The sequence below is a fragment of the Trachurus japonicus genome, chromosome 1 (assembly GCF_045865225.1).
Source record: "Trachurus japonicus isolate A0001 chromosome 1, Traja_1.0".
Lineage (NCBI taxonomy): Eukaryota > Metazoa > Chordata > Actinopteri > Carangiformes > Carangidae > Trachurus > Trachurus japonicus.
In genome coordinates this window covers 26709605-26734580 of record NC_140907.1, presented here as the reverse complement: position 1 = coordinate 26734580, position 24976 = coordinate 26709605, and the positions used below count along the sequence as shown (strand labels likewise).

At 41.5% G+C, this 24976-nt stretch overlaps 3 protein-coding genes across 4 annotated transcripts in view; 1 reads left to right on the top strand and 2 right to left on the bottom strand.

The window, feature by feature from the left end:
- Nucleotides 1-11415, bottom strand: part of dchs2 (dachsous cadherin-related 2) — a 33963-nt gene extending 22548 nt beyond the window's left edge. The window contains exons 1-4 of the mRNA XM_085782981.1: nucleotides 9410-11415; nucleotides 3657-3848; nucleotides 3331-3562; nucleotides 1503-1739 (exon numbers count right to left, since the gene is read on the bottom strand). Coding sequence (XP_085639107.1) covers nucleotides 1503-1739; nucleotides 3331-3562; nucleotides 3657-3848; nucleotides 9410-11158 — 2410 coding nt within the window. The 5' untranslated portion in view covers nucleotides 11159-11415. The remainder of the gene's footprint in view (nucleotides 1-1502; nucleotides 1740-3330; nucleotides 3563-3656; nucleotides 3849-9409) is intronic.
- Nucleotides 11416-12679: 1264 nt separating this feature from the next.
- Nucleotides 12680-15437, top strand: LOC146992031 (uncharacterized). Its single transcript, XM_085782970.1, has 5 exons — nucleotides 12680-12926; nucleotides 13406-13606; nucleotides 13775-13980; nucleotides 14867-15007; nucleotides 15204-15437. The coding sequence occupies exons 1-5, from the start codon at nucleotides 12790-12792 to the stop codon at nucleotides 15410-15412; spliced, it is 894 nt and encodes a 297-aa protein (XP_085639096.1). The 5' UTR covers nucleotides 12680-12789; the 3' UTR covers nucleotides 15413-15437.
- Nucleotides 15032-23678, bottom strand: plrg1 (pleiotropic regulator 1). Of its 2 annotated transcripts, none has more exons than XM_085782951.1 (15): nucleotides 23526-23678; nucleotides 23213-23319; nucleotides 22044-22180; nucleotides 21881-21931; nucleotides 21675-21768; nucleotides 21439-21529; nucleotides 21236-21337; nucleotides 21039-21131; nucleotides 20071-20220; nucleotides 19845-19946; nucleotides 18885-18987; nucleotides 18653-18761; nucleotides 16101-16240; nucleotides 15781-15974; nucleotides 15032-15683 (listed from the first exon to the last, which is right to left on the bottom strand). In XM_085782951.1, exons 1-15 carry the CDS (start codon nucleotides 23532-23534, stop codon nucleotides 15624-15626), a joined length of 1542 nt encoding a protein of 513 aa, XP_085639077.1. In that variant the 5' UTR covers nucleotides 23535-23678; the 3' UTR covers nucleotides 15032-15623. The 2 variants fall into 2 exon arrangements, with proteins under 2 accessions (XP_085639077.1, XP_085639085.1); XM_085782959.1 differs by having other exon boundaries at nucleotides 21442-21529.
- Between the last annotated feature and the right edge of the window lie 1298 nt (nucleotides 23679-24976).

Below are 24976 nucleotides of genomic sequence, written 5' to 3'. Positions count from 1 at the left end.
GGAAAATATGGTAAAGAGGCAGAACATATCGTATATATCACAACAATAACAGGAATATACAGCTCACACACTCTGTACAGCTCACACACTCTGTAAAACAAATGAAGTCATTACAGTGCAGATCCTGTTAATCCCTTCCAAGTGTTTGTGGCACCTTAACATTGACAACAAACCACTGAAACAAGCAGAGAGCTTAGCGGCGCCCGCCCCCCTGTCAAACAGGCCCAGTTCTGTTGTGTCCGCGTTAAGCTGAGGAGCTAATCTGCTAATTGACTAGACAACCTTAAATGACTGTCTAGTGTAGTGGAGTTGTTTAGCTGCTGTGGGGTTAGTGGCACATAACAAGTGGACTAGGAGAGGATAATCCTGGGAAAACCCTTCAGGGAAAGAGGAGACTGAATATCTGGTGTGGTTATAAATATAAATATATAAATATAATATATAAGAAAAAAAGCTGCTACTGTATATGTCTTTTAATTAGAATCCTGTTTTATATTTAAATATCTTAAATGTTGCTCACTTTCACCTACAATGACATCATACCATAAACTCACACATACTTAGATAACAACACAACATCATTAATCTTTATAACTCCACCAGTCTGTGTTTATGATTATAGGATTATCTTTGACCTGTAACGACACCGATACGACATGTTGAACAATTGTCCTGCAGCCTTTGTCATCTGTCATCTATTTACAAGGCTTATAGGAGGCGGATTAAAGATTAAACTGCAACTTCCTCTTTGCCTCTTCATGTCTGGAAGGAGATTTGAGCCATGACAATGATCTCGTTCAATTGTCTTTGTCACCGTCATCTGTCGGCACAAATCCTGCTCTAATACGGCTTCTCTACAGTGTCCAGTGTTGGAGAAACTTGCTCTTTAAATGAATTAGTTCACTGAACTTCTGTGGTCTTCTATTCAATTGAAGTGGGTCCATGAGAAAAGTAAGTGTTAGTGTAAGTAAATATAATTATGGTACACCTACTCCAATTGGATAACAATGACATTTACCTGTAATTCAAGACCCACTCACTCGACCCTGACTCATAATAAAACAGCAGCTTTTTCCCCGCATAAAACAACAAGCTAATTTCATTTTAATCAGGAAGATAAAAAGAACATCTATGGTATCTCATAATCCTGGTGTTTTAACTGGACTTGGTATAAGGTCATATAAGGGGCAGAGAGCCAATAACATTTTGACAGTGAAAACAAAATTTGGCCCTAAAAACAAAAACTTTCTTCAAAAAAAAACAAACAATACAAGCTGTGAAAGAAAGATGTTTTTTATAATATAAGTTGTCTGTTGTTACAATACAGGCAAGGCAATTTTATTTGTATAGCTCGTTTTTACAAACGGTTTGTCTCAAAGGGCTTTACATGGCATCATAACAACATCCTCTGTCCTTAGACCCTCACATCGACTGAGGAAAAACTCCATGGAAAACCCTTTTAACAAGCAAATAACCAGGATAATGTCTGGAAACACACTCACCCATTGGGTTCATGGCCTCCACCGTCCCCACTGAGGTCCCTGGTGGTGCGTCTTCAGGCACGGTGAAGGTGTAGCGTGACCTCTGGAACACAGCTGGAGCCTGAGCGCTGCGTAACACGTTGATGGTGACCTCTGCGGGTTTGACCGAGGTCAGGCCGGCGCCGTCCTGCGCTGTGATGGAGAGCTTCACGCTGGCTGCGCCCAGGTGCGTCAGCGTGGAGGACAGGAAGAGCATGCCTGCAGCAACAGGTCCGATGTTAGACATTTAGGCTTTTGGTTTCATTTTAGTAACCCTCTTATAAGTGTTATTTTTCCAGATTTAACCAAATAAAAGTCTAATTTAACAACAGCAAGACAAGTTGATCATAGGTTCTTTAATATGTGAATTTGCTGATTTCCTCTGAAAATACGTTTTTTAACGATGAAATTAGTTCCATTTGGTCTCATCAACTATTTTCCACACTGAATGATGCTGAATTTCCTTTGTTCAGATCCAGATTTGTAACAGAGAACATTAATTTGAGCAACGTTTACATCAGTCAACTACTGCATCACAGACTCAAGGCTAAAGATTGGGATTAATTGTTGTCACCTCATGTTATTTTCAATCTCACAATAAAACAACACTGTTGTGTCTCCTGCTGGGAGCTCTGACTCAAACCTCCTCCTGATGACGGCGTGTTGAACCATCTGCAGGTAGAGAAACTTCAAACTCTCTAAAAGGAGCTTAAAATAGTTCCCTTACTGCATTTAGTCACAGTTTTATTTAGTGTGACATTGTGGCCGGGGTTTAAATCTTATCTTACTCTCTGCCACATGGGGATCTAAAGCTTTGGGCTTTCTGCCCCCTCCTGCTGAGCAGTGACACTGCCAATCATTTCACAGGGACTTACACCAAGTAAGCACTTGTTCTTTATCCCTGAATTCTGGGCATCACAGTCACACAAAGACTTAAAGTCACTGAAGCTCAAGAGACGTCATCCAAACACAGAGCAAAAAAAACAACAGGCTCAACTGATGTGTGACTTTGTGTTTGGAGTTGATCTCATTGTGACAAACTGGCTGGTGATGTAATAACTCAAGTACAAAGAGTGTGTATGGTGGCCCTGAGGGTCAAATCACAGCAATATTTCACAAAACTTTCATTCATTCATGGGTGTTGATGGGTATCACTGACCAAACCTGGATTTTGTAGGAAGATTTTCCCATTTTGTCTGTCTTTTTTTTTCTTGTGTTTTCTAAAGTTGTTAACATAATCTGAACTGTTTTCTGTTTTGTTGACATATTTCATCTCGTGTTGTCATGTTTTTGCCTCTCAGGACCACAAGGACTTACAGGACTTAAGGACACAGAGATAAATCAAGGTCAAGAAATTTTTGTGGAGTTGTAGTAAAAAGCAACTGGACTTCTTTTCTTGCTTGAAGACGTTTCACCCCTCGTCCAAGAGGCTTCTTCAGTTCTGAGACTAATGCCAGAAACCCAGGTATTTAAACCCAGAGTGGGTGGTCCTGTGATTGGTTTCTAGTGAAACCAAAGGTTTAAATACCTGGGTTTCTGGCATTAGTCTCAGAACTGAAGAAGCCTCTTGGACGAGGGGTGAAACGTCTTCAAGCAAGAAAAGAAGTCCAGTTGCTTTTTACTACAACTCCACAAGAATAAGATGACCTGGATGACTGAGAACCTTCACGGACAAGGTCAAGAAAATAACTTATTCCACAAATAACATTAAAATCTATTACTGTAATCTAAAGGATCTACAACTGTAGACATTAAAAGCATTGTCTAAATATCTACATGTTTTCTTTCGGTTCTGTGTGTCTGCACCGACCTGTTTGTTTGTCCAGTGCAAACAAACTGGACATGTCACCGGGGAGGATGTCGTAGGTGACCTGTCCAAACCTGCCAGAATCTCGGTCCGTGGCGATTACGTTGAGGATTTCAGTGCCGGGCTGGGCGTGGCTGCTGATGCTCATGGCGTACTCGTCAGGGTTGAACACCGGAGCGTTATCATTCAGATCCTCTATCTCAATGTGCACGTAGGTTTGAGCACTCAGGCCTCCCTGGGAAGATGAGAGAAGAATGAATGACGTTCTGTGATCATTAAAACACAAAAGCATGAAACACACAAAAGTATTCATGCATGAATCCACTCACCGGATCTTCAGCTTTGACCAGAATGTCGTGGACAGTTTGTCCGGCATCTCGATCGATATCCTGGTAGACGCACAGCTCTCCGGTCTGTGGGTGGATCTGGAAGAGCGGGTGTTTGTCCTGTTTGTCAAAACCGTCGGACAGAGAGTAGAGCACCGTGCCAAAGTCTGGGCTGTCTGCATCTGTGGCCACAACCTGAAGATGAAAAAAAACAAAACACACTGTTAGAGATGCTAAGAAACCAAAGAGAATAAAAACATTGTTTAAGTGACATAAGACGTTTATTGTCATGTTTTTCTTTTTCTCTCTCTCTCTCTCTCTCTCTCTCTCTCTCTCTCTCCTTCTTTTTCTCATCATCTCATTCATTATTATTGTTTTGTATTATTCATTTATGTATGTATTTTTCCTTATTTCCTAATATTTACTGTTTAATCACTTACTTTTCTACTTATTTTTCGTTATTGTTTAATTATTTCCTATGTCTATTGTTTTTAAATTATAACAAATTTGGTTTTTGAATATGTGGGTGAGGTTTTTATATAAGCCCTTTTGGGTTTTATACCTCCCCTTTGCACATCCCAGTTATGATGATTGTCCATGTTGTTTTAAATGATATTGTTCGAGCTAAAAAAAAAAAAAGTGTAACTGCATTAAATGATCATAATCACTATATGAGTCTTTTTTTAAATCAAACTATAATTGCCAACGCATAGTTGTATGTTTCCTCCTCTAACACTATCTTCAGGTTACATCCCTGTTTATCCAGAGTCATGAAAAATAATCGTCTTGAGTTATGACTAAAAGGTTTGTGTTTGAGCGATAATTAATAAAAAAAAGATACTAAACATGAAACTGTAACAACAGATCTTTTATTAACAGTATTGCGACCCTGCAGCAACAACGTCATCTGTCAATGTTTAGATGTAGCCTCTGAAGTAACCGATCATTTTACTAGTTTTGATCTGACTGAAAAGGCCGATAATAATAATAAAAGCATAAAAGAAAAATCCCCCTGATGAAAGAGTGAACGAGCGTCACTGCGGTCGGTGGAGAACAGGAGACAGGAGACGTAGTGCCGCTGTAAAAGCCACTCCTCACTCTGATCCCACACAGCTGCTTTCATGTCTCCGTGTGCTCGTTAAAAGAGACACGTTTCACAGACAGACCGCTTTTACCACTCGTAAAAAAAAAGAAAGACGATAGCACGTCAGGCTGAGTGAACTCTGATCAGAAGTCGTTGAGATCATGGGTCAAAGTCTGATGATACACATCACACACACAGTCAGTCCTTGTTATATCAGTGTAAACGTGTGTTTAGTTACCACGGTTATTCATGTCACATACACATTTGTGAACATCAAGAGTCATCAGAGCATTTAGCCGAACATCCTGATCATGGTCTGTGTCTTTTTAATGACGGGTTTCGTTTCATATGAATCTGAAACTGATGCAATGGATAAGATTATTTATGGCTGTGCTGATGCCAAGAAAACAAACTTAAAATCTTGAATTTCTCCTCATGTCAGTGCAAAACCATCCAGTGTTGAGGAATAAGGTCAAAGTCAATAATAAAGATCTGCATTAGTTTTAGTTTGTCTGATTTCTTCGTGGAGGTCAAGAAAAATCTGTCTTTTTTATGACTAAACTGATCTGAATAAAAATAAAAGTTGATTAATTTATGAGAAACAGGTCTTTTGGATAAAGGAACCAGACCTTGTTGCTTTCACTTTTCATTTCTATCTTACATCACTTGTTCGCCGTGCTGTTTCTGTGAAATCATAACTGTTGTCCATTGTTTCCTTATTAGAGGGTTTAACAGAGCAACTTGTAGTGTGTGTGAATAAGAACGAAAATAACTTGTTGTTATAATAATGTAATAATAATTAACTGATTTTAGTCTTTTACCTCTGATGTATTTATTTATTTATTTTTATTTCTACTTGTAGGTTTATTAGTTTATTGGGTGTTTATAGCTTAATTTTATATTTAGGTCTGCAATTCTTTAGATAGATCTGTTTATTTATCTTTTTTATTGGTACAATGAATGACATGTGAATGCTGATGCTGTAACAACCATAATTTCCTGTTTAGGATTATTAAAGTATCTATCTATCTATCTATCTATCTATCTATCTATCTATCTATCTATCTATCTATCTATCTATCTATCTATCTATCTATCTATCTATCTATCTATCTATCTATCTTATCTATCAATTTGATCACTTCCATTGATTTTGTCATGTCAGCATTTTACAGTTTTTCTCAATCGCTTTGGTGCTTTTCTCACATCACTCTTAACATTTGCACAACAGTTAGTGCATTTCTCAGAACAATTATTGCAAACTGCAAAACCTAGTGGATGACCTGCAAAAGCGCGTCACTTGCTCAAAATGGATTGTCCATCCCTCAAAAGCAAGTACTCATGTCAATGAAACTGTCAGTGTCGTCAAAATGAGAAGTCCTGACACCATCGTTTATGAACAAGATAGTCAAATGGCTTTGTCATGTTTTCATTAGGACACTTTATTCTCTAAGTGTTTTCCAATGCAAAAAGTGATGATACTACCTGAAAATGCTCAAGACAGCACTATACACTACTTGTACAGCCATGTGAAAACTACAGTAAAGTTACACATTACTGTATTTAGTGGAGATACTGAATATGTATGTTTCACATTTCTACTGCATATGCTCTTTGCAATTCTGATTTGTTCACAGCATTGTGCAAAGGAAAAATACACTACAGTCATCTACAACAAACATAACAACTTTACGTAAACAATGTTGCAGTACAGTAACTGAACCTACAGAGTACTGTAAATCATTCCTGCACATCCACTTGCACTTCTCCTAAAATTAGTTTGACAGATTTTGAAAACTAGTTCAACAATTTTGTATGTAATGACTCAAGCAATGAAATGAGGACTATTACAGTTTTTCTCTGTTGGTTTGGCTCATTTCTTGAAACAGAAATTACATTCTTAAAACTATAAGACCATTTGGCCAAACAGTCTTACAGTTCTGCACAACATTACAGCTCACTAGCAAAAGCGCATATCTCTCCCAAAACTGTTCACACATGCTTCAAAACTAGATTCCTTTACCATGTAAAGTGTCAGTACCATCAAAATGGCAAAGATCTTTCTCAATTGCTTTTGGCTTATTTGCATTCACTTAGTGCTTTTACCAAAAATAAACTGGATGGTTCAGCATAACACCATGGATGAGCTGCAGAACCTCATATCTCTCCCAAAACAGTTTACTTATGTGTCAAAACCAAACTTCTTTCTCATGTAAGTAGTCAGTGCCCCCAAAATGCATCATCCCTGTGGCATTCTGTGAGCACTGCAAGTCAAAATGCTTAGATGTTTTGTCACTGTGGCAGAGACGTATAAAACCTAAGAAAAGGACTTTACAGTAAGAGCAGCCTCCAAAGTTTGACATCACACACACTGCACTCATATTGCCAAGGAAATTGTAACCATTTTTATTCACATATAGCCTACATAAAGTAACTCAAGATTATGTACTGTAAAAACAAAATGTATAGGCACAGTTCTCTGTACATGTATGTATGTGTATGTATGTTTATACTGCAAAAGGTACAGGCCCTAGCCAAGCTCTATATATACGCGTTTGGCAGCATTCACAATCATAGACAGCACCAGTCAGGTAGCTAAACAGCTGATTGATTGGTCATCTGAGATGTAGGAACTCCTCCTTCGTTAGTCAAGTTCTAATTTCACCTGACTGTCAATTACTGTCATGAATTCATGAAATGCTGCAAGAAATTCATATGGTTTTCATGGTATTAGCCTACAGTATGTTGATTAATTTTGACAGTTGAACAGACTATTGTGCATATGATGATTTACACAGTGAAATCATGCTGACATGTTTTGGAGAGAGCAACCATTAGACTGAGAATCAACTAATCAGCTTAGATCAGCAAGATCTATTCATTTGGAAAATGTGCTTAATGTATGCTCATTGTGCTAACTCGAGGGTACTTGTACATAACCATTTGCAAAGATGCACTAAGACACTTGAGACATGTACTAAGACATTTGCAATTTGATGAAATCAATGAGAAATGCCATTCTGTTGTGAACATTTGCAAGGTGGTTTGGAGATTTGTCCATGTTATTTTGAGAATGTAATTTCTGTTTCAAGAATTGAGCCAAACCAATAGAGAAAAACTGTAAAGACTATTCAGCGTTCAAAAGTATAGTTAATTTTGACTGACAGGACATAAACAAATGATAATGTTGTAAAACAACAGAGAATTGTATGAGAGCAACTGATACATGTCCAAAAGCATTTGCAATTTGTTCCGAGGAAGGAGAAACTGCTACTATGATGTGGACAAATGACTACATGTTGTGGAGGTTGAACTAATAGTTATTAGAACTTTCATTCTGATCTGAGAATAGCACCAAAGCGACTGAGAAAAACTGTATTTACAGTTAACCACTTTTCCGTATCAAAATGTCTAAAAATGAATTGGCCTATATTATATATAGCTCTTGAGTTGTGTTATTTATCTTAGTAAATGTTTCCTCCTAGAGAAATGTGTTGTTTCTATATGAGCATGTTCTGCATCATTTGGTTGCCGGTCAGTTGCATCATATCCACTGTGTTCATGCGTCAGACTTGTTGTTGCCTGGGAAAAACCAAAATTGGACTTTTATCTAGTTTGAAGCTACAAAACATTTTTTTAAACTTTGGTCATTTTCAAAATATATGTATTATCTAGATGAAGGATTTCAGTCATTTGACGTCTGGATGATAAATGTTAGACAACTGTCAGACGTCCTGCCCACTATCTGCTGAGCTGTGCTGGCAGAACTCAGATTTCTAAACCGAAACGACTGACAGCGAAGGAATCACAACAAGGAGATGATCCAATGTCATTTTGTTACATCATCCAACCCGTAGCGGCCGAGGTTACGTACTGTGCATTCAGGGATGGAAACAGAGCCTCTTTTGTAATTGGCTGCAGCTCGTGCCAGGCAGCAGGAGTTCAGTACCAGGCATCACTTCTGTCATATCAGTGACACAGCACTGAACTCCAGAGTGTGTGTTTGTGTGTGTGTGTGTGTGTGTGTGTGTGTGTGTGTGTGTGTGAGAAACACTGATGGCTTTGTGGATATAGATTGAAGCTACTTTTGTCTTAGTCAAGCTGAAGACCTTTGTGTTGTTGTCTGTTTTCTCTATATCACTATCTATTAGGGGTGTGCCAAAAAATCGATTCACATAAGAATTGCAATTCTCATTTAATACGATTCAGAATCAATATAAAATGTCCCAAAATCGATTTTAAAAAATAAAAAAATGAAACAAATCTGCTGGCTGTCGGCCTCCATTTCCTTAGAATTTAAAAGGCAGCATGTTTAACTGCACTATTTTCTTTTACTAAAGAGGCACTTTTAATTTTGTTTGTTTTATGCAACAGTTTCAACAATCCCATCTAAGCATGGATAAAAATGTCTTAGTCATTCTGTCTTGCAAAGCAGACTGGAGTAGACCATGAGGATCCTTTGCACACCGATAAACTGAAGCAGATTATGAATCAAATAGTTTTGAATCGAAAATTGATTTTGAATCGAATCGTAGCCCCAAAAATCAGAATCAAATCGAATCGTGAGATAGTAAATAAAAGATTCCCACCCCTACCATCTATGATCAGAAATTCATAAAAATTGTGAAAATGAGTGATGTAAATGTGTTTCTTTGCTGGTTCTCCAACATACTTGTAAAAAGCAGCTCCCGGGGTCACTGTGCTCTGGGATGGACACGTTGTAAAGCTGCTGCTGGAACACCGGCTCGTTGTCGTTGACGTCCTCCACCAGCACGGTGACCGTGGCCGTGGACGACAGAGCCGGTTCGCCTCCGTCCGCCGCCACCACCAGAAACCACATCTCCATCTGCGTCTCTCTGTCCAGACCCGCGGCCGTGGTGACCAGGCCCGACTCCGGGTCGACGCTGATCAGAGCGTCCTGGCTGGACTTGAGGATGGAGTACCTGACGTCCGAGTTGACGCCCTCGTCCGCGTCTCGGGCCTGCATCTGGATCAGCGAGCTCCCCTGAGGGGCGTCCTCCGAGATGCTGACGATGTACGCGTCTTTGTCGAACAGCGGCTGGCAGTCGTTGGTGTCGGCCACCTTCAGCAGGAAGACCGTCTCGCTGCTCAGCGGTGGGCTCCCGAAATCCGACGCTTGCACCTTCAGCTCATACAGATCCTTTTCCTCCCTGTCCAGCTCCGCGTTGACACACAAAGCGTAAAGAAAATCATCCGTCTGCTTCAGGTTAAACTTCCCATCGCCTCCCTCCAGTGTGACGCTGACCCCCTGCTCCTCCAGGTCGGGGTCCGACACCGAAATCCGGGCCACGTAGTCCCCGACCGCCGCTGCCTCCGACACCACCGCATCTCCCGTCTCGCTGAGAAACAAGATGCTGATGGTGGGGCTGTTGTCGTTGATGTTGAGGACTTTCACACCCACGAAAGTGCTGCTGTACTCGGGCTGAGCCCCGTTGTCGCTCGCCCTGATGATCAACTCGTGGAAGGCCTGGGTCTCGAAATCGAGCGGCTTGTTGAGGTAGACCACCCCCGAGGTCTCGTTGATGGAGAAGACCTCGTTGGGGTCACTCTGGCGCCTGTTGATCTCGTAGGTGACTCTGCCGTTGTCGCCCAGGTCCATGTCGGTTGCGCGCACCTGACAGACGGCGGACATGAGCGGAGCATCCTCAGCCACCGAGGTGTGGTACTCGGTCTCGTTGAACACGGGTGGGTTGTCGTTCTCGTCCAGGACGTGGATGTTCACCTGGAGGGTCCCCGTCCTGGCCGGGATGCCGCCGTCGAAGGCCTCGATGGTCAGGGAGTAGTAGTCCAGCGTTTCCCTGTCTAGTCTGCCGTCCAGGATCAGATCCAGGGTCATGTGGTTCTTCTCAGATCCGCTGCGATAATCCAGGTGGAACAAACCTCCGGTCTCGCTCTCGGTGACCCTGTATCCCCGGGTACCAAACTCACCCACATCCTTGTCTTTGGCGCCTTCGAGCTGAAAGCGACTCCCCGGGGGGCTCAGCTCTGATATCTCCAGGTCGACCACCTCTGAGGGAAACACAGGCGAATGGTCGTTCACGTCCTCCACCTCTATCTTCACCTTGATCATCTCACCTGTGAGAGTGGCTGCGACGAACTCGTACTTGTCCCTGCTCTCTCTGTCCAGGATCACGGCCGTGGAGATGATCCCCGTGTCCGCGTCTATTTCCAGGTCTCTGAACACATACGAGTCTCTGCTCTCGGAGATGAAGAAGCCCGTGCTCGGCCTGCTGAGCAACGCTCCAAGGTCTCCAACGATGGTCCTCGCGGGCAGACCCTCTTTGACGGACAGCGTCAGGTTGAACACCTGTCCAAGCGACGGCGCGCACAGCAGCGCCAGGACGAGCGTCCGCAGGAGCAAAGCTGCGGCATTTTTGCAACCCATTTCTCCTTCATACATAACCTCAGATCTCTTGGCTTGAGAGTCCAATTAAGACTACATATTTCTTTGTCATACACACACGCATCACTCACGTTTTAGGGGACTTTTCCACTTAGAGACAGGTGAACGCATATCGGGGCATTTTTGCGCACATGAAAGCAGCAGCCTGCAGTCATTCTCCATCGCAGTGTCTCAGCAGCAGCTCCTCCTTGCGTGATGATTTTGGAGACTTGAAATCCGCACATCCGAGGGCGCAAATCCCCTTTGGCGTCTTCCTCCACACATCACGGCACGGCACAGAGTGGCCACACGACACGGAGCTCCGGCTGCGCGCACTGAACTGAACACACCTCCTGGCAGGCGGCTCGTCCCACGCTGATCGGCTCCATCTGTGGCCCTGATTGCTTAAGATTTAATTAGGCCGGGAGATTACCTTGAGGGCCGCGTGCTCACAGTTGGTGTATGTTTGACCCGTGGGAGGTCATAAAGTGAGCAGGAAAGGTGGAGGAGTAAAGATACTACAGCTCAGGTCAGGAGGAGTTCAGTCATATTAGAAAGTTCAGAGCATTCAAGTCTATGATTTAACTCATCTTGTTCTGGTGAAGTTGTTTAAGGAAATTACATCTAGTGAGTGATTTTACGAGGTCGTTTTAATGTTTGGCACAAAGTTACAGCGCTGTAAGAGCGCCCTCTACCGGAGAGAAGGAGGAGAGAAGGCCAGGGCAACAGGTATATGGAGTCAAATTAGTGTCAAAAAAATGTGCAGTGATGAAAATGCAGTTTGTTGTAAACGGGACTAATTTAATCTGTTAAATTGTACATTTTATAGAGAGGGTTTGTAAATATTATGATTATTTATCTCAATTATTTGTCTTAACTTGATAGATATCCATAAAAACACATAGAATTAAAATAGAGAATAAATGCATTATCACGATCAGCAATAATAAATAGGTTATAATAATATTATTAGAATATAAACATAAAATTAAGTCACACACATTATATGAACTCACAAAAAACTTTCCCTACCTTTCTAATTGTTTTTCTGTATAGAGCAAATGACAATAAATCTTTAATTAGTCTAACCCTAACCCTAATCTGAATTATTTTTTACTCTAAATTTAAATATATTGTTTAAATGTACAGAAAAAAAAAACTTGGAGTAACTTTTTACTTTACATAATGTTTCAGTAATCAATTAAAAATGAAAAACATTGACTTACTTATCTATTTTTTTTTGTTCTGTTTTTTTTTTTACTGATGAATATGATATTCCTAAGGATAAAAGAGGGTTTGAAGTAATTGTCTTTTAAATTGAGCTCAAAATAACACCAAATATGGAGAGTATTCATTTCTATACAAATGTGCCAGGCCACTTTTCACTGGTTGAAGCACTTTTAATCTTAGGCCACATCTCTGTTTAACGACTTGATTGCTCCTGCAGGTCTCCATCAAGTGTTGTCCCACTGGTGTACGCAGCCACTGTAACCGGGCAACAGATGTAACCTGAGCAGCATACCTGGGTAAACAAGCTGCATAGAAACGGACTCTCCTTTTGTCCATGTTGGTTTGTTGAGAGCAAACTGAAAACCTCGTCTCAGCAGCTTTTTTTATTTCCAGATACACTTGAGTTGAGAGGAGATAAAATGCCGTCTCATATAATGCTCTCTTACCAGTGGGACGACCAGGCTCTTGTGAAAAAGATCTACGACCGTCTCAAAGATGACGGGCTGCCAGTGTGGATGGACATCGAAGGAGGGGTGACAGGGAACATCAACGATGCGTAAGTACAGAGGAATGTGGTTTGTTTTTATCTAACATTTCTACATGTTTGGGATAACAGGAGGAAAAAGCTCGCACACTGGTCAAAAATGGGAATGTCCACCAGAGAGATTGATGGATGCAGGAAAACATTTAATGGTCTATCAAAAACAACAAAAAAGTGCAACCATGGTGATAAAATAAAAACCAAAGAAACAAAAGCAACTAAGACAAAAACGTTTCAGCCTACACAGCCATCTTCAGTCTGTCTTAAGGGGAAAATCACACACCTGGTGTGTTTGATGGACCATTAAATGTTTCAATCTCTCTGGTGAACATTCCCATTTCTGACCAGTGTATGAGCTTTTTCCTCCTGTTGTCTTAAATGTTTGTTGGCCTACGCACCTGGAAAGAGAGTTTTTTGGACAGTGAGCATTTTTCCTACATGTTGGGGATAAGAATATAAACTCTGTAAAGCTGTGTCTGTGTGTTTGTCTTCAGGATGGCTGCAGGTGTGGAGGAGGCCGTGGTGATCTGTCCGTTCATGACCCCGGCTTACCAGGCGTCCCGCAGCTGTAAGAAGGAGCTCAACTACGCAGACACCAGGGAGGTCATCATGGTGCCCGTCATGCTGGCCAAGAACTGGGAGGCCAGTGAGTGGCTGGGACTGATCACTGCAGGTCTGCTGTGGGTGGACTTCAGGTGAGCAACCCTATGGAGGAGGGGCGCAGGTGAAAGAATATGTACAGAACAACAACAAATTTTGATGCTCAATATGTAATGTTAGAAGTGTGCTAGATGTTTTCTAGATACCTAAACACAGGGGAAGCTTTTGCAAAAACATCTTCCATCCTTGCTGGTATCTTCTAGGAATGCAGAAAATGACGACGAGCTCTTCGAGATGTGCCTCAGGTCTCTGGAGGAGGAGATCATGTTTAACGCCGGTCACCTCCTGGCCCTGGAGGAACCTCCCACAGAAGAGGTGGATGAGCCAAAACCACCAAAACCCTGCCTGAAGAAGAAACCAGGTCGAGCCTTTCGTCATGCCCTCTCCAGGCTCTACATTCAGGAGTCAGGTAGATATTGGCAACAACAACAAAACAGACTATACACTCTGAAAACCACTTAAACGGCCGGTTTACTCAAATTACAGGCAAACAAACGCTTCTTATTCTCCTGAGCTGTTAGGATTTCTTAAGATATAAACACATATAATAGCGGTGACAGAATAAACACCAACCATAGCTACATTTTGCTTTGATTTGATGAAATTCTTGATGGTAAAAACTTTAAAAATGAAGCATTAATAAACTTAGCTATGTAATAAATGGCACAAGAATAAATTATCCATCCACTACATACTTGGTACAAGATGCCATTAATCAGATTTCATGAAATTATAAACCTGTAAAATGTAGTGTTACCATTTTATTTTCCCAATATAAAGTCTAAATGTGATTTCAGAGCACTTGCCAATCGAGCTAGGAATAAAAATCCTGGGTAAATATTTCTTAAATATGTAAAAAAGAAAAAAAAGAACTGTTGAAGTTTTTAACTAAAGAGTCACACAAACAGGGTGTCTGAGATTTCTACTCCCCCTCAGACAAAAGCATGGTGGGCACAATCCTGGTTAATGTCAATTAAAAACAATAGTCATTTGTCTTTCCTGATATGGCCAAAACAACAAAACAAGGTTTAAGGTGATATTTGAGTTTGCACAGGTTTTTTGTTTGATTGAAGCTAGTTCCAATCATCATTTGGAAGCAGACATGCTGTCATTGATACAGTCGTTATTATAAGTCTTGAGCTGAGATATTATTTGTTAACCAGGGTTGAAGTGACTTTAATTTTGAAGATTGGATTTACACATTGAAACTAAACTGTACGATTAACAGGTTTTACTGAAATAAAATGAGTTATTTTTTTCAACAATGAATGTAGATCATAAACTTGCGTTTACAGGTGAGCAGATGATCAACTCGACCAGCGACAGCAGAAACACAGTGGAGCTCGATGAGACACCTGGAGATCGCTGCTACTGGGAGGAGATCAAAGGCTCCGGCTGTAAATACTACAGAAACGTTGTGACGAACAGATACCTCGGTGAGTAGAGAAAGTCATCAGGAGTGTGAAAAATGTGTGTCTTTATTAAATGGAACAAAATAACTTTCACATTGCAAGCCAGAAAAAAAAGTGGGCAATGTTTTTTTTGTTTTCCAAGCCTGTACAACTCTCGAGTCGATACAAAAGATGATTTTTCTACCAAGTTTTCAACACATGTTGTTGGTTTTGTCTGCAGGTTTGGACCCGAGCAGCAACGAGGTCCACTCCCACACCAGTCCCTCTGTGTGTGAGGAGTGGCAGCTTCTGGTGGACCAGACAGACCAGAGCCACCAGAGGGCCGTCATCATCAAGAACAAACACTCGGGGAAGTTCCTGGCCGTTCGACATGGCCGCCTCATCGGACTGACATCATATAATCAAGACTGCAAGTGGTTTTTAGAATAAAGCAGACAAATTGATTTTTTTTTTTTTTTGTCTAAAGATGCGTTCGCCTTTGTTAAAGATGTTTGCTATGAAGAAATCTGCCTGATGATAAATCACTAAACAAGCATTTTTGATGGATGTATCTACAACAGGGGGGTTTGGTAGAAATAAAAATATAACATTGTTACTGTGACAAGAGCAACAAATAATAATAATAATAAAAATAAAATCCTTAGAATCTTTTTCTCTTGAGGATTTCTGGTTTCCAGTTGATGGGATGGCTTTCTTCTGTCTGCAAGAGAGAAGAAACACAAAACAGATTCGTTAAAGTAGCTGGAAACGAGCACAGAGACATCGACCCACTTGTGAATACCTTTCCTAAAACGTACCGCTGTGTCGTCCTCTTTGTAAACTTTAATGGTCTTGTCGGCCTCGGCGGTGATCAGTCTGCTCTCTGAGTTGTCGAACAAACAGGCGAAGATGCCCGACTCGCTGTCCAGAGACCCGGGCTGCACCGCGGCATGAATCCTCTGGAAGTTGTAGCCCGTCCTCCAGTCCCACATGTGGATGGTCCCATTGTCGGCTGAAGAGAGAACACAGTTAGGTGATGTTGAAAAGCTAATTTCTTGTCATTTCTATCTGATCAATATCAGTAGGTGAATAAAGGTACTTTATGTCGGAAAGCAACAGTGTAGGTAGTGATTGATACCTCCGGACACCAACACGCCATCCGAGTTCACAGCCAGAGTGTTGATGATGGCGTTGTGGCCCGACAGGTTCTGGATGAAGTTGCCGTCCGGGCACATCCACTGCTTGATGTTGTCAGCAGAACCAGACGCAAACGTGTATCTGTACAAGGAAACAAAACAAAACAAAACAAAAAAGGCTAAGTGAACAGACTCTGTCATTTGTTTCTGTTGTTTATTGAAGCATTTTGAAAGAGAATTTAGTCAAATGTCTTTCTGTGCCTGGTAAACATGTTGTTCAAGACAAACTACAGCTAACATTTATATCCATTATTAATTAACCTGATGATTTACTTTTTGGATTTTCTTGTCGACAATAAAAAACAAAACAAGTTTCGAGTTTCAGACAGAAAACCGAGGCACTCGTGAGGGTACGACCAATTAAAATGCCTTTATTGGTACATGGCTAATCTATTAAAAGCGAGTTAACGCGTTTCAGCCAAACTGGCCTTCGTCAGGACAAAAGTGAAATGTTTGTCAGTCTCAGTTCACAGTTAAGTAGGTAATTGCAGACAGCTGCTCAGTGTGAGCAGGTAGGAGGTCACATGACCTGAACAGCAAGACCTGCCAATGACAAGCAGACTCTGTACAAAAAGAAAGAAATAATAAAATCACAGAGTCAATAAATCAGCATTGCACATTACATAATCAATTAAACAAATCAGAAATGCATACAATATAAATATTGAGCCTAATAAGAGACTGAGGAGCCGTCATCAGAGTCAATCTTAAAGGACAACAAAACACACCAATAGTCACAAAATACACTCACAGAAAGGAGAAAAATCGAGTTCTCCATTCAACCCTGGATACTGAGTGGCCTTTAATGTATAAATCCAGAATGACTCTCTTTGCAGGAGTATTTTGAGTCTATCTCCTCCCCTGATAGAGTCTTTAATATGTTCTATGCCTGATATCTTTAAAGAGTCGCAACTACCATGACTTACATCTTTGTAATGGACAGCCATGGGGTACTGTGGGTTACTAGTTCTAATGGCATGCTTATGTTCTGCCAATCTTGCCTTCAATTTACGCTTTGTTCTCCCAATGTAGAAGCGTCCACAGGGGCACTCAAGTCTGTAAACAACAAGGTATTGCAATTAATAAATGCATTTATGTCAAATGTATGACCAGATGTCACATCAGTAAAAAAATTGGCATTTATCATATTGCTACAGTGATTGCAATGTCCACACCTGTGATTACCCTTTAAGGTTGAAAGCCAGGTTTTCTGTGATACAGGAGGGAGATGACTCTTAACAAGTTTGTCTTTCAGAGTAGGAGCTCGAAGAGTTTGTCTCGAAGAGTTTGTCTCGAAGAGTTTGACAAACTTGTTAAGAGTCATCTCCCTCCTGTATCACAGAAAACCTGGCTTTCAACCTTAAAGGGTAATCACAGGTGTGGACATTGCAATCACTGTAGCAATATGATAAATGCCAATTTTTTTACTGATGTGACATCTGGTCATACATTTGACATAAATGCATTTATTAATTGCAATACCTTGTTGTTTACAGACTTGAGTGCCCCTGTGGACGCTTCTACATTGGGAGAACAAAGCGTAAATTGAAGGCAAGATTGGCAGAACATAAGCATGCCATTAGAACTAGTAACCCACAGTACCCCATGGCTGTCCATTACAAAGATGTAAGTCATGGTAGTTGCGACTCTTTAAAGATATCAGGCATAGAACATATTAAAGACTCTATCAGGGGAGGAGATAGACTCAAAATACTCCTGCAAAGTGAGTCATTCTGGATTTATACATTAAAGGCCACTCAGTATCCAGGGTTGAATGGAGAACTCGATTTTTCTCCTTTTCTGTGAGTGTATTTTGTGACTATTGGTGTGTTTTGTTGTCCTTTAAGATTGACTCTGATGACGGCTCCTCAGTCTCTTATTAGGCTCAATATTTATATTGTATGCATTTCTGATTTGTTTAATTGATTATGTAATGTGCAATGCTGATTTATTGACTCTGTGATTTTATTATTTCTTTCTTTTTGTACAGAGTCTGCTTGTCATTGGCAGGTCTTGCTGTTCAGGTCATGTGACTCTACTGCTCACACTGAGCAGCTGTCTGCAATTACCTACTTAACTGTGAACTGAGACTGACAAACATTTCACTTTTGTCCTGACGAAGGCCAGTTTGGCTGAAACGCGTTAACTCGCTTTTAATAGATTAGCCATGTACCAATAAAGGCATTTTAATTGGTCGTACCCTCACGAGTGCCTCGGTTTTCTGTCTGCAACTCTTTATGGATCTCCCCAACTGAAGAGCACCTGAGGGATACACTTTTCTGCAACACCCAAGAAGCACTCCATGCACTGCGTTCCTGTCTGAAGTTTCGAGTTTGTATGTTTTAGAATGATAAAGATCAGCATTAACTTGACAGGTCATTTACGGGAGTTGATCGAATAACACTGTTATCACTATTAGTTTCCAGTAAATTGACTATCTAGCGTGAAGAGTCACCATCTAACTCGCTACACATCACTCCACAGGTGAACTTACTGTCTGGGATGCAGCACCAGAGTTCGGACAGATTTCTTGTGATTGGTCAGTGTCGCTCTGGTTTTTCCAGCGATCAGATCCCACAGTCTGATGGTTGAATCGTGACTTCCTGCAACAAGTTAATTCAACATCAGCAAACACAAAGCAGCGACAGAGGAGTGGAGGCAGCAGCTATACAGAGACCAACATGGCCGATATATTGATGAGGACTGGAGCTGTAAAATGTATTTACCGGTGATGATCTGTGGCTCTGCAGCCTGACATCTGACTGTGGCCACGGTGTTGGTGTGACCGGTCAGCGTGTGGACGTTAGCTTTGGTCCTGATGTCCCACACCTGTGTGACCAGAGAGGAAACCACATTAAAGCAGAAGTAAGTGATTTGGTCGTTTTGGCTAACTTTCTGTCAGCCGATGGAGTTAGCAGTCCCCGCCCTCGTCCCTACGTCACCACATTCACGCGCATCCCTTGGCTGCACACACAGAGAGGACCGCCCCTTTATGCCGTTCTCTCTCCTCATTGGATAAAGGTTGTAGGATACAAGGAAAGTTACTTTTCTCCTCGGCTTTAAGACTTATATTAACACAAACATTCCGCTTACTTCTGCTTTAAGTCCAACAAAACAATCCTGCAGATGCCTGTTGATCACACTGATCAGTATCATAATGAAAACATATTCAACAACATTGTTGTGTTGCACAGCTGATTCGTCTAAATGTTTGTGATTAGGACTTTAAAGGGATAGTTCAACATTTTTGCAAATTGGCCCATTGCCATAATCCCTATAGTCATAGCAGTAGGTTCGTTACCTTTAATTGTTGGTGCAAGGCTGCTTGCCGAAAAACTGCACTGACGGGAACGCACATCAGCGGTTTTGCATGAATTTACCTCAACTGATCAACAATACAGGTCTCTGAGTGAGTGTGTGACGAGTGTGTTGCTTATTATTGTGCTACTTCTCTAAAAGGCTGTGTACTGTGGCAGGTTTAGACATCAGCAGTTATTCATCCATTCATGCAGAAAACACCCTTGGCGTCTCCAAAACGGACTCATTTCTGAATCCACATTAAAAATTTCTCTACACGGTTTGACTCTGTTATGGCGGTGAAATGAAAATCTAAAATCTAACGTCTCCTCCTTGTTCTGAGCAAAGACGACAAACATTTAGATCTCGTATTGCAGAGTTAGTTTTACCCTCGCTGTGGCATCTCTGCTGCACGTCACCAACACGTCAATGGTCGGATGCAGGTCAAGGTCATACACGGCGCTCAGGTGCCCGTGGTAATGCCTGATGACCTGAAAACACACATTTCTGTCATTGAAACTTCTACAAGAAATGCAACATCACAGACAACAAATGCCTCATTATATACACTAAGTTGTATATTAAGATCCTCTGAATAACATCACGCTGCGTTACCTTGTTGTACTCCAGATCCCAGCATTTGACCTGCTTGTCTTCACCGCAGGAGAACAGGTAGGGGCTGCGGCTGCTGACCGCCACGCCGCGCACCGTGCTGATGTGTCCGGTGAGAGAGAGCTTCAGCTTCCCACTGGCCAGGTCCCAGATCTGTCACAACAAACATTGTTCCAGTCATATTAGGATCATCATACTGTAGAAGACTGCCACCTTGAGGCGACATGAGGGATATTGTCATGAAAGGTGAAGGACACGGGACAAGAGCAGAAAACTCAAAAGGGGCTAAATACTAAACTTGGTAGATACACAAGCAAAAATGCCAAGATTATCTTTCTTTTATTTTGATTTCTCAACATTAAGATGACCAAACGATAACTTTTCTGTGGCATCTTTGTTATTATATGTGAAGGTCTATACACAGAATAATTACCATACTTTCCGGACTATAAGCCGCTACTTTTTTCCCTCGCCCCGGTGTCCCAGCTCTCGTCTCTGAACACAAACGCGCTCCGTAACCCGTAATCTTTTGTTCATGATGGTTAAGACTACACAAACACACGCCGTAACATCGTATATGTCATGTAACCGGACCCCATGTAACTGGACCCCAGGAAGACTAGCGGCGTTCTAGAGCGCAGCTAATGGGGATCCTAACAAATAAACAAATAAACAAGTAACGTTATCCGGTCGCTCCATTTATTGATTTCTTGCCGGCTTCGTTGTCAACAAATGCACATGGGCGAGAGGAGCGTAACCAAAACAGCGGAAAAGGGAGCGGACTTGCACAGTTCATCTCATGTTACAACATGAAAAGCTGCAGCTTATATTCAAGTGCGGCCTATATATGTATTTTCTTTTCAAATTTAGCTGGTGCGGCTTATACTCAGGTGCACTCCATAGTCTGAAAAGTACGGTAATCAGTTAAATATCTGACAGAGAAAGTTATTGTTGTCATCCACTTTTCTCACCTTTATGGTTCTGTCAGCGGATCCTGTGACAAACCACTGGTTCCCAGGCTCCACGGCGATGGACCTCACCCACCCGAGATGACCGCTGATGACCTGTCAGACAGAACAGACGTCATCAGACCTGACTTAAAAACACGGGTATTTCGTGTATGTCTACAAAGGCAAAGGAAAACACTGGGAAAATGATGTGTAGTTACCCTAAACAGTTTCCATGGTGGATGCCACTGAGGTTTGGGCATGGTTGGTGCTTTCCTCATGAGAGCAGAGTTTCTGGTGCCGCCTCCTCCTTCCAGGAGTGACTGAAATTTCCAATAATAATAATCCATTATCAACTCTGCACTTTGTTAAGGGATAATGAGGATATCACATAAACTGAACGTGGAAATCCTCTGCGACCTACCACGGCGGTCGAGTGGGGGTGAACTCTCTCTGCTGCTCCTGCGTGTCGGTGGATGTCACCAACGCTCGCTGCTGTGCGGCTTATATCCTGCCTGTGATTCAGTTACACAAGAAAAAACAACTGATTATTGTTCATTTCACATATAATAAATTGCAGGAAATCCTGAAAAAAGTGTTTATGACAAACTGTCAGTTATCCATAATTTCACTCCTATGTGGTGGAGGGTAAATGTTCACCTGGCTTGTGAAGGTGGCAGAGCCAGTGCCATCGAGAGGACTCCTCCGTCACTGGGATTCCTGTGCATCTTTGTGTCAGCGGTCAAGGCCACTCCTGTTGAGAGAGACACACTGGTGTGACACTCGCAAGAACAGTGCAATATGGTGAACAAGCTCATTAAACTCAGAAACATGCAGATTAGTTCAATTTAGAGCATCGTACTTACCAGGTCCAGATGGGTAAGCATGTGTCCCGGCAATCAGGTATTCTGGGTCATCTTCAAATACACATTAAAAACAAATACATAAGTATTCACGAACAGAAAGAAATGGTTTAAGTGAACTATGACGGGTAAATTAATTGTCATGCAGTGTTTGTTTCCTCCTCACCTGGCTGCGTGTAGCTCTGTTGGCTTAGCATGCTGCCTGGAAGAAGTGAGACTCTCTCTTTGCATTCCTTCAGGACTGGCATGTGTAAAACGGCATCATAGTCCGCTTTCAGTTTCACGCCCATCTTCATTTTGTGGCTGCAAATACAGGAGACGATGAGAATGAGCATCCTATAGTGATGATATGATCTTATCGTGTTGTTATTTTACAGGACAAAACATTAGACTTTTGTCTGATACAGTGCATAACACTGGCACAAACAAGGAGAGAAAATCCTCTCTGCTGTGTCACACATGTAACTGTATATAACAATACTTACTTGTTGATTAGGGGTGCAATTATTAATTTTTAATTTTCATTAGTTCTTTGCCAAAAGTCTGAAACCCACCATGGTTATTGACATAAGAAAACAGCACTGTTCAATTTTTATCACATATTAATCATTTCTGCATGAAAAATAATTTTAATAACCAATTAACAGTTTCGGCTCTATGTAAATTGCTCTTTGGTAGACAAACTTTTGCACACAGCAGTAAAATATTACCCCAACTATTCATTCTCATGCCTGTAGAGTAGCTACTTATAATAAATGCACAAACCATATAACAGTATCAATAATATAAATGCCAGAACCTAGGATGGTGCACAATATGTAAAAATGATCATACTGCAATCATACAGGCAGATATTACTACTGCTGTATGTATTTGTGATTGTGCTTCTTATTTTCGCTAAGGATACTGTCAGACCTAAGATAAAGTGAATCTCGTCAGCTGATTTCTTTGGAAACATGAAAGGGAAACACTCCTCTGCCTGTATCCTCCTTTGTTACACAACTTTCAATAAACTACTCGACATTATTCTAAGACATTTATTATGGTTGTTCATTATTGTCTCAGCCTCGATATCGACATTATTACTCGAGTATAAATTAAAAGTATCAGATAAATGTACCGGTAGTTGAGTATAAAGTGTGGTGTCGGCGTCTAAACTCTGGGGGAATAGATCTTAGAAGTAGCATGAAATGTAAATACTGAAGTAAAGGAGAAGTAGGAGAGACCGAGGAGAGTTTCAAGAACCGTAAAAGCGTTGGAAGGATTACAACGCACAGTAAAAAGGCTGTTGTTGTTTTTTTGCTGCACGGTTTAAAAGTAAAATACCAGATTTACCTTTCTTCGTCCAGTGCGATGGATTTCGCATGGTCGGACACAAACATATCATGGGTCCTTTTGAGAGACCTGAAGACCAGAGTGTGGACCGAGTGTTTCTGGACATCCTTGGGAGAAAAAAAAACATGTGTTTCTTACTTTAATGTATTTATTTCACTCCATCATTTACTACATGTTTTCCTGAGGAGAAAACACAACGTTACTGCAACGCTTTCCAGTAAATAGCCGGGGCCCAACCCGGTGGCTGCCCGTGCGGCAGCGCGTGAGCGGGAGCGAAGAAAAAGGCACGAGAGGAGATAAAACATCGACCTACCTCCGTCATGGTGGCGTTTTAATGTCCAGATGTGACACCCCGGCTGAAGAAAATACTATTTTTGAATATATATCGCTTGGTCGCACTCGAAAATTGTATCACAAACGTAAAAACATGACCACCACTTCCACCACCACAGACTGACGACTGGGTGACCCGGAAGTAAACAACACCAACAGCAGACGCTGGAAATAGGACATCGCCCCCTGTCGGCCGGGATGGCAAGCTGCTACTCTGTTAAAGGGATAGTTCAACATTTTGGCAAATTGGCCCATTGCCATAATCGCTATAGTCATAGCAGTAGGTTCGTTACCTTTAATTGTAGGTGTAAGCTATTTTCAGTACGGCGGAGCGCAGCAGCTGGCTGCTCAGAGCTACGCTATGGAGGCTAAGGGGATTTCTTGGTTTCCCTCATTAAACTCATCAAATACAAAATCCCAAAACTCCACAGCGCTTTTGTAGACAAGTTGTGACCTGCACAACCACCACGCTATGAGATAATGACGGAACGATACGAAACGGAGCCGTTTTCGAGGTAAATTCATACAAAACCGTTGATGCGCGTTGCGTTCAGGGACAGTTTTTCAGCAAGCAGTCTCCGTATTTACCCTGTATTTACCTCGAAAACGGCTCCGTTTCGTATCGTTCCGTCATTATCTCATAGCGTGGTGGTTGTGCAGGTCACAACTTGTCTACAAAAGCGCTGTGGAGTTTTGGGATGTTGAATTTGATGAGTTTAATGAGGGAAACCAAGAAATTCCGTTAGCCTCCATAGCGTAGCTCTGAGCAGCCAGCTGCTGCGCTCCGCCGTACTGAAAATTTACTTACACCTACAATTAAAGGTAATGAACCTACTGCTATGACTATAGCGATTATGGCAATGGGCCAATTTGCCAAAATGTTGAACTATCCCTTTAAACTAAAAGAACAAAAACACTTTCTCCAAGGAAAATCTAATCGTCGATAATAAAGTAGTATTATCAAATACAGTATTTTTACTGATACCATTGTAATACAATGGATGCAGTTTGAGTGAGTGTAACTTATTGTGACCACAGGTTACAGTTTGATTGTCCTGCCTTGTGTACCAGGTCATGTTTGCCCTACAAAGTACAGAGATCAATGGCTTTCCAATGTTTCAGTGGCACAAAAAAAGGGAAAAAAAAGCCAGTGACTGATGTGTGGGTTGCCATGTTTTGGCATAAAAGGACATTTTAGGAGATACAATTCTCAAAAACAGCAGCTGACCTCAGGGACTCTCAGGAGTCCCGGCCTTGCATGGTCTTTATGCAAACACTAAACGTTAGGCCATACAAAGGCATTTGCCATCTTGGCACAACCATCACACTGTGCCAGCTGGAATTTGGACTCCACAAGTGATGCATGGGCACAAGTAGTCCTACACAATGCAAGGTAAATAAACTGTTCGAATGTGAATCATACTGATGAAA

What these genes read in the sequence shown, in the direction of transcription:
- LOC146992031 (XM_085782970.1), top strand. Translation starts at nt 12,790, where the DNA reads ATGCCGTCTCATATAATGCTCTCTTACCAGTGGGACGACCAGGCTCTT. An exon ending in ACAGGGAACATCAACGATGC is followed by an intron (nt 12,927 to 13,405) that starts GTAAGTACAGAG and finishes GTTTGTCTTCAG; the next exon opens with GATGGCTGCAGGTGTGGAGG. An exon ending in CTGCTGTGGGTGGACTTCAG is followed by an intron (nt 13,607 to 13,774) that starts GTGAGCAACCCT and finishes GGTATCTTCTAG; the next exon opens with GAATGCAGAAAATGACGACG.
- plrg1 (XM_085782951.1), bottom strand. An exon ending in TGCTTACCCATCTGGACCTG is followed by an intron (nt 21,769 to 21,880) that starts GTAAGTACGATG and finishes CTCTCTCAACAG; the next exon opens with GAGTGGCCTTGACCGCTGAC. An exon ending in ACAAAGAGGACGACACAGCG is followed by an intron (nt 15,684 to 15,780) that starts GTACGTTTTAGG and finishes TCTCTCTTGCAG; the next exon opens with ACAGAAGAAAGCCATCCCAT.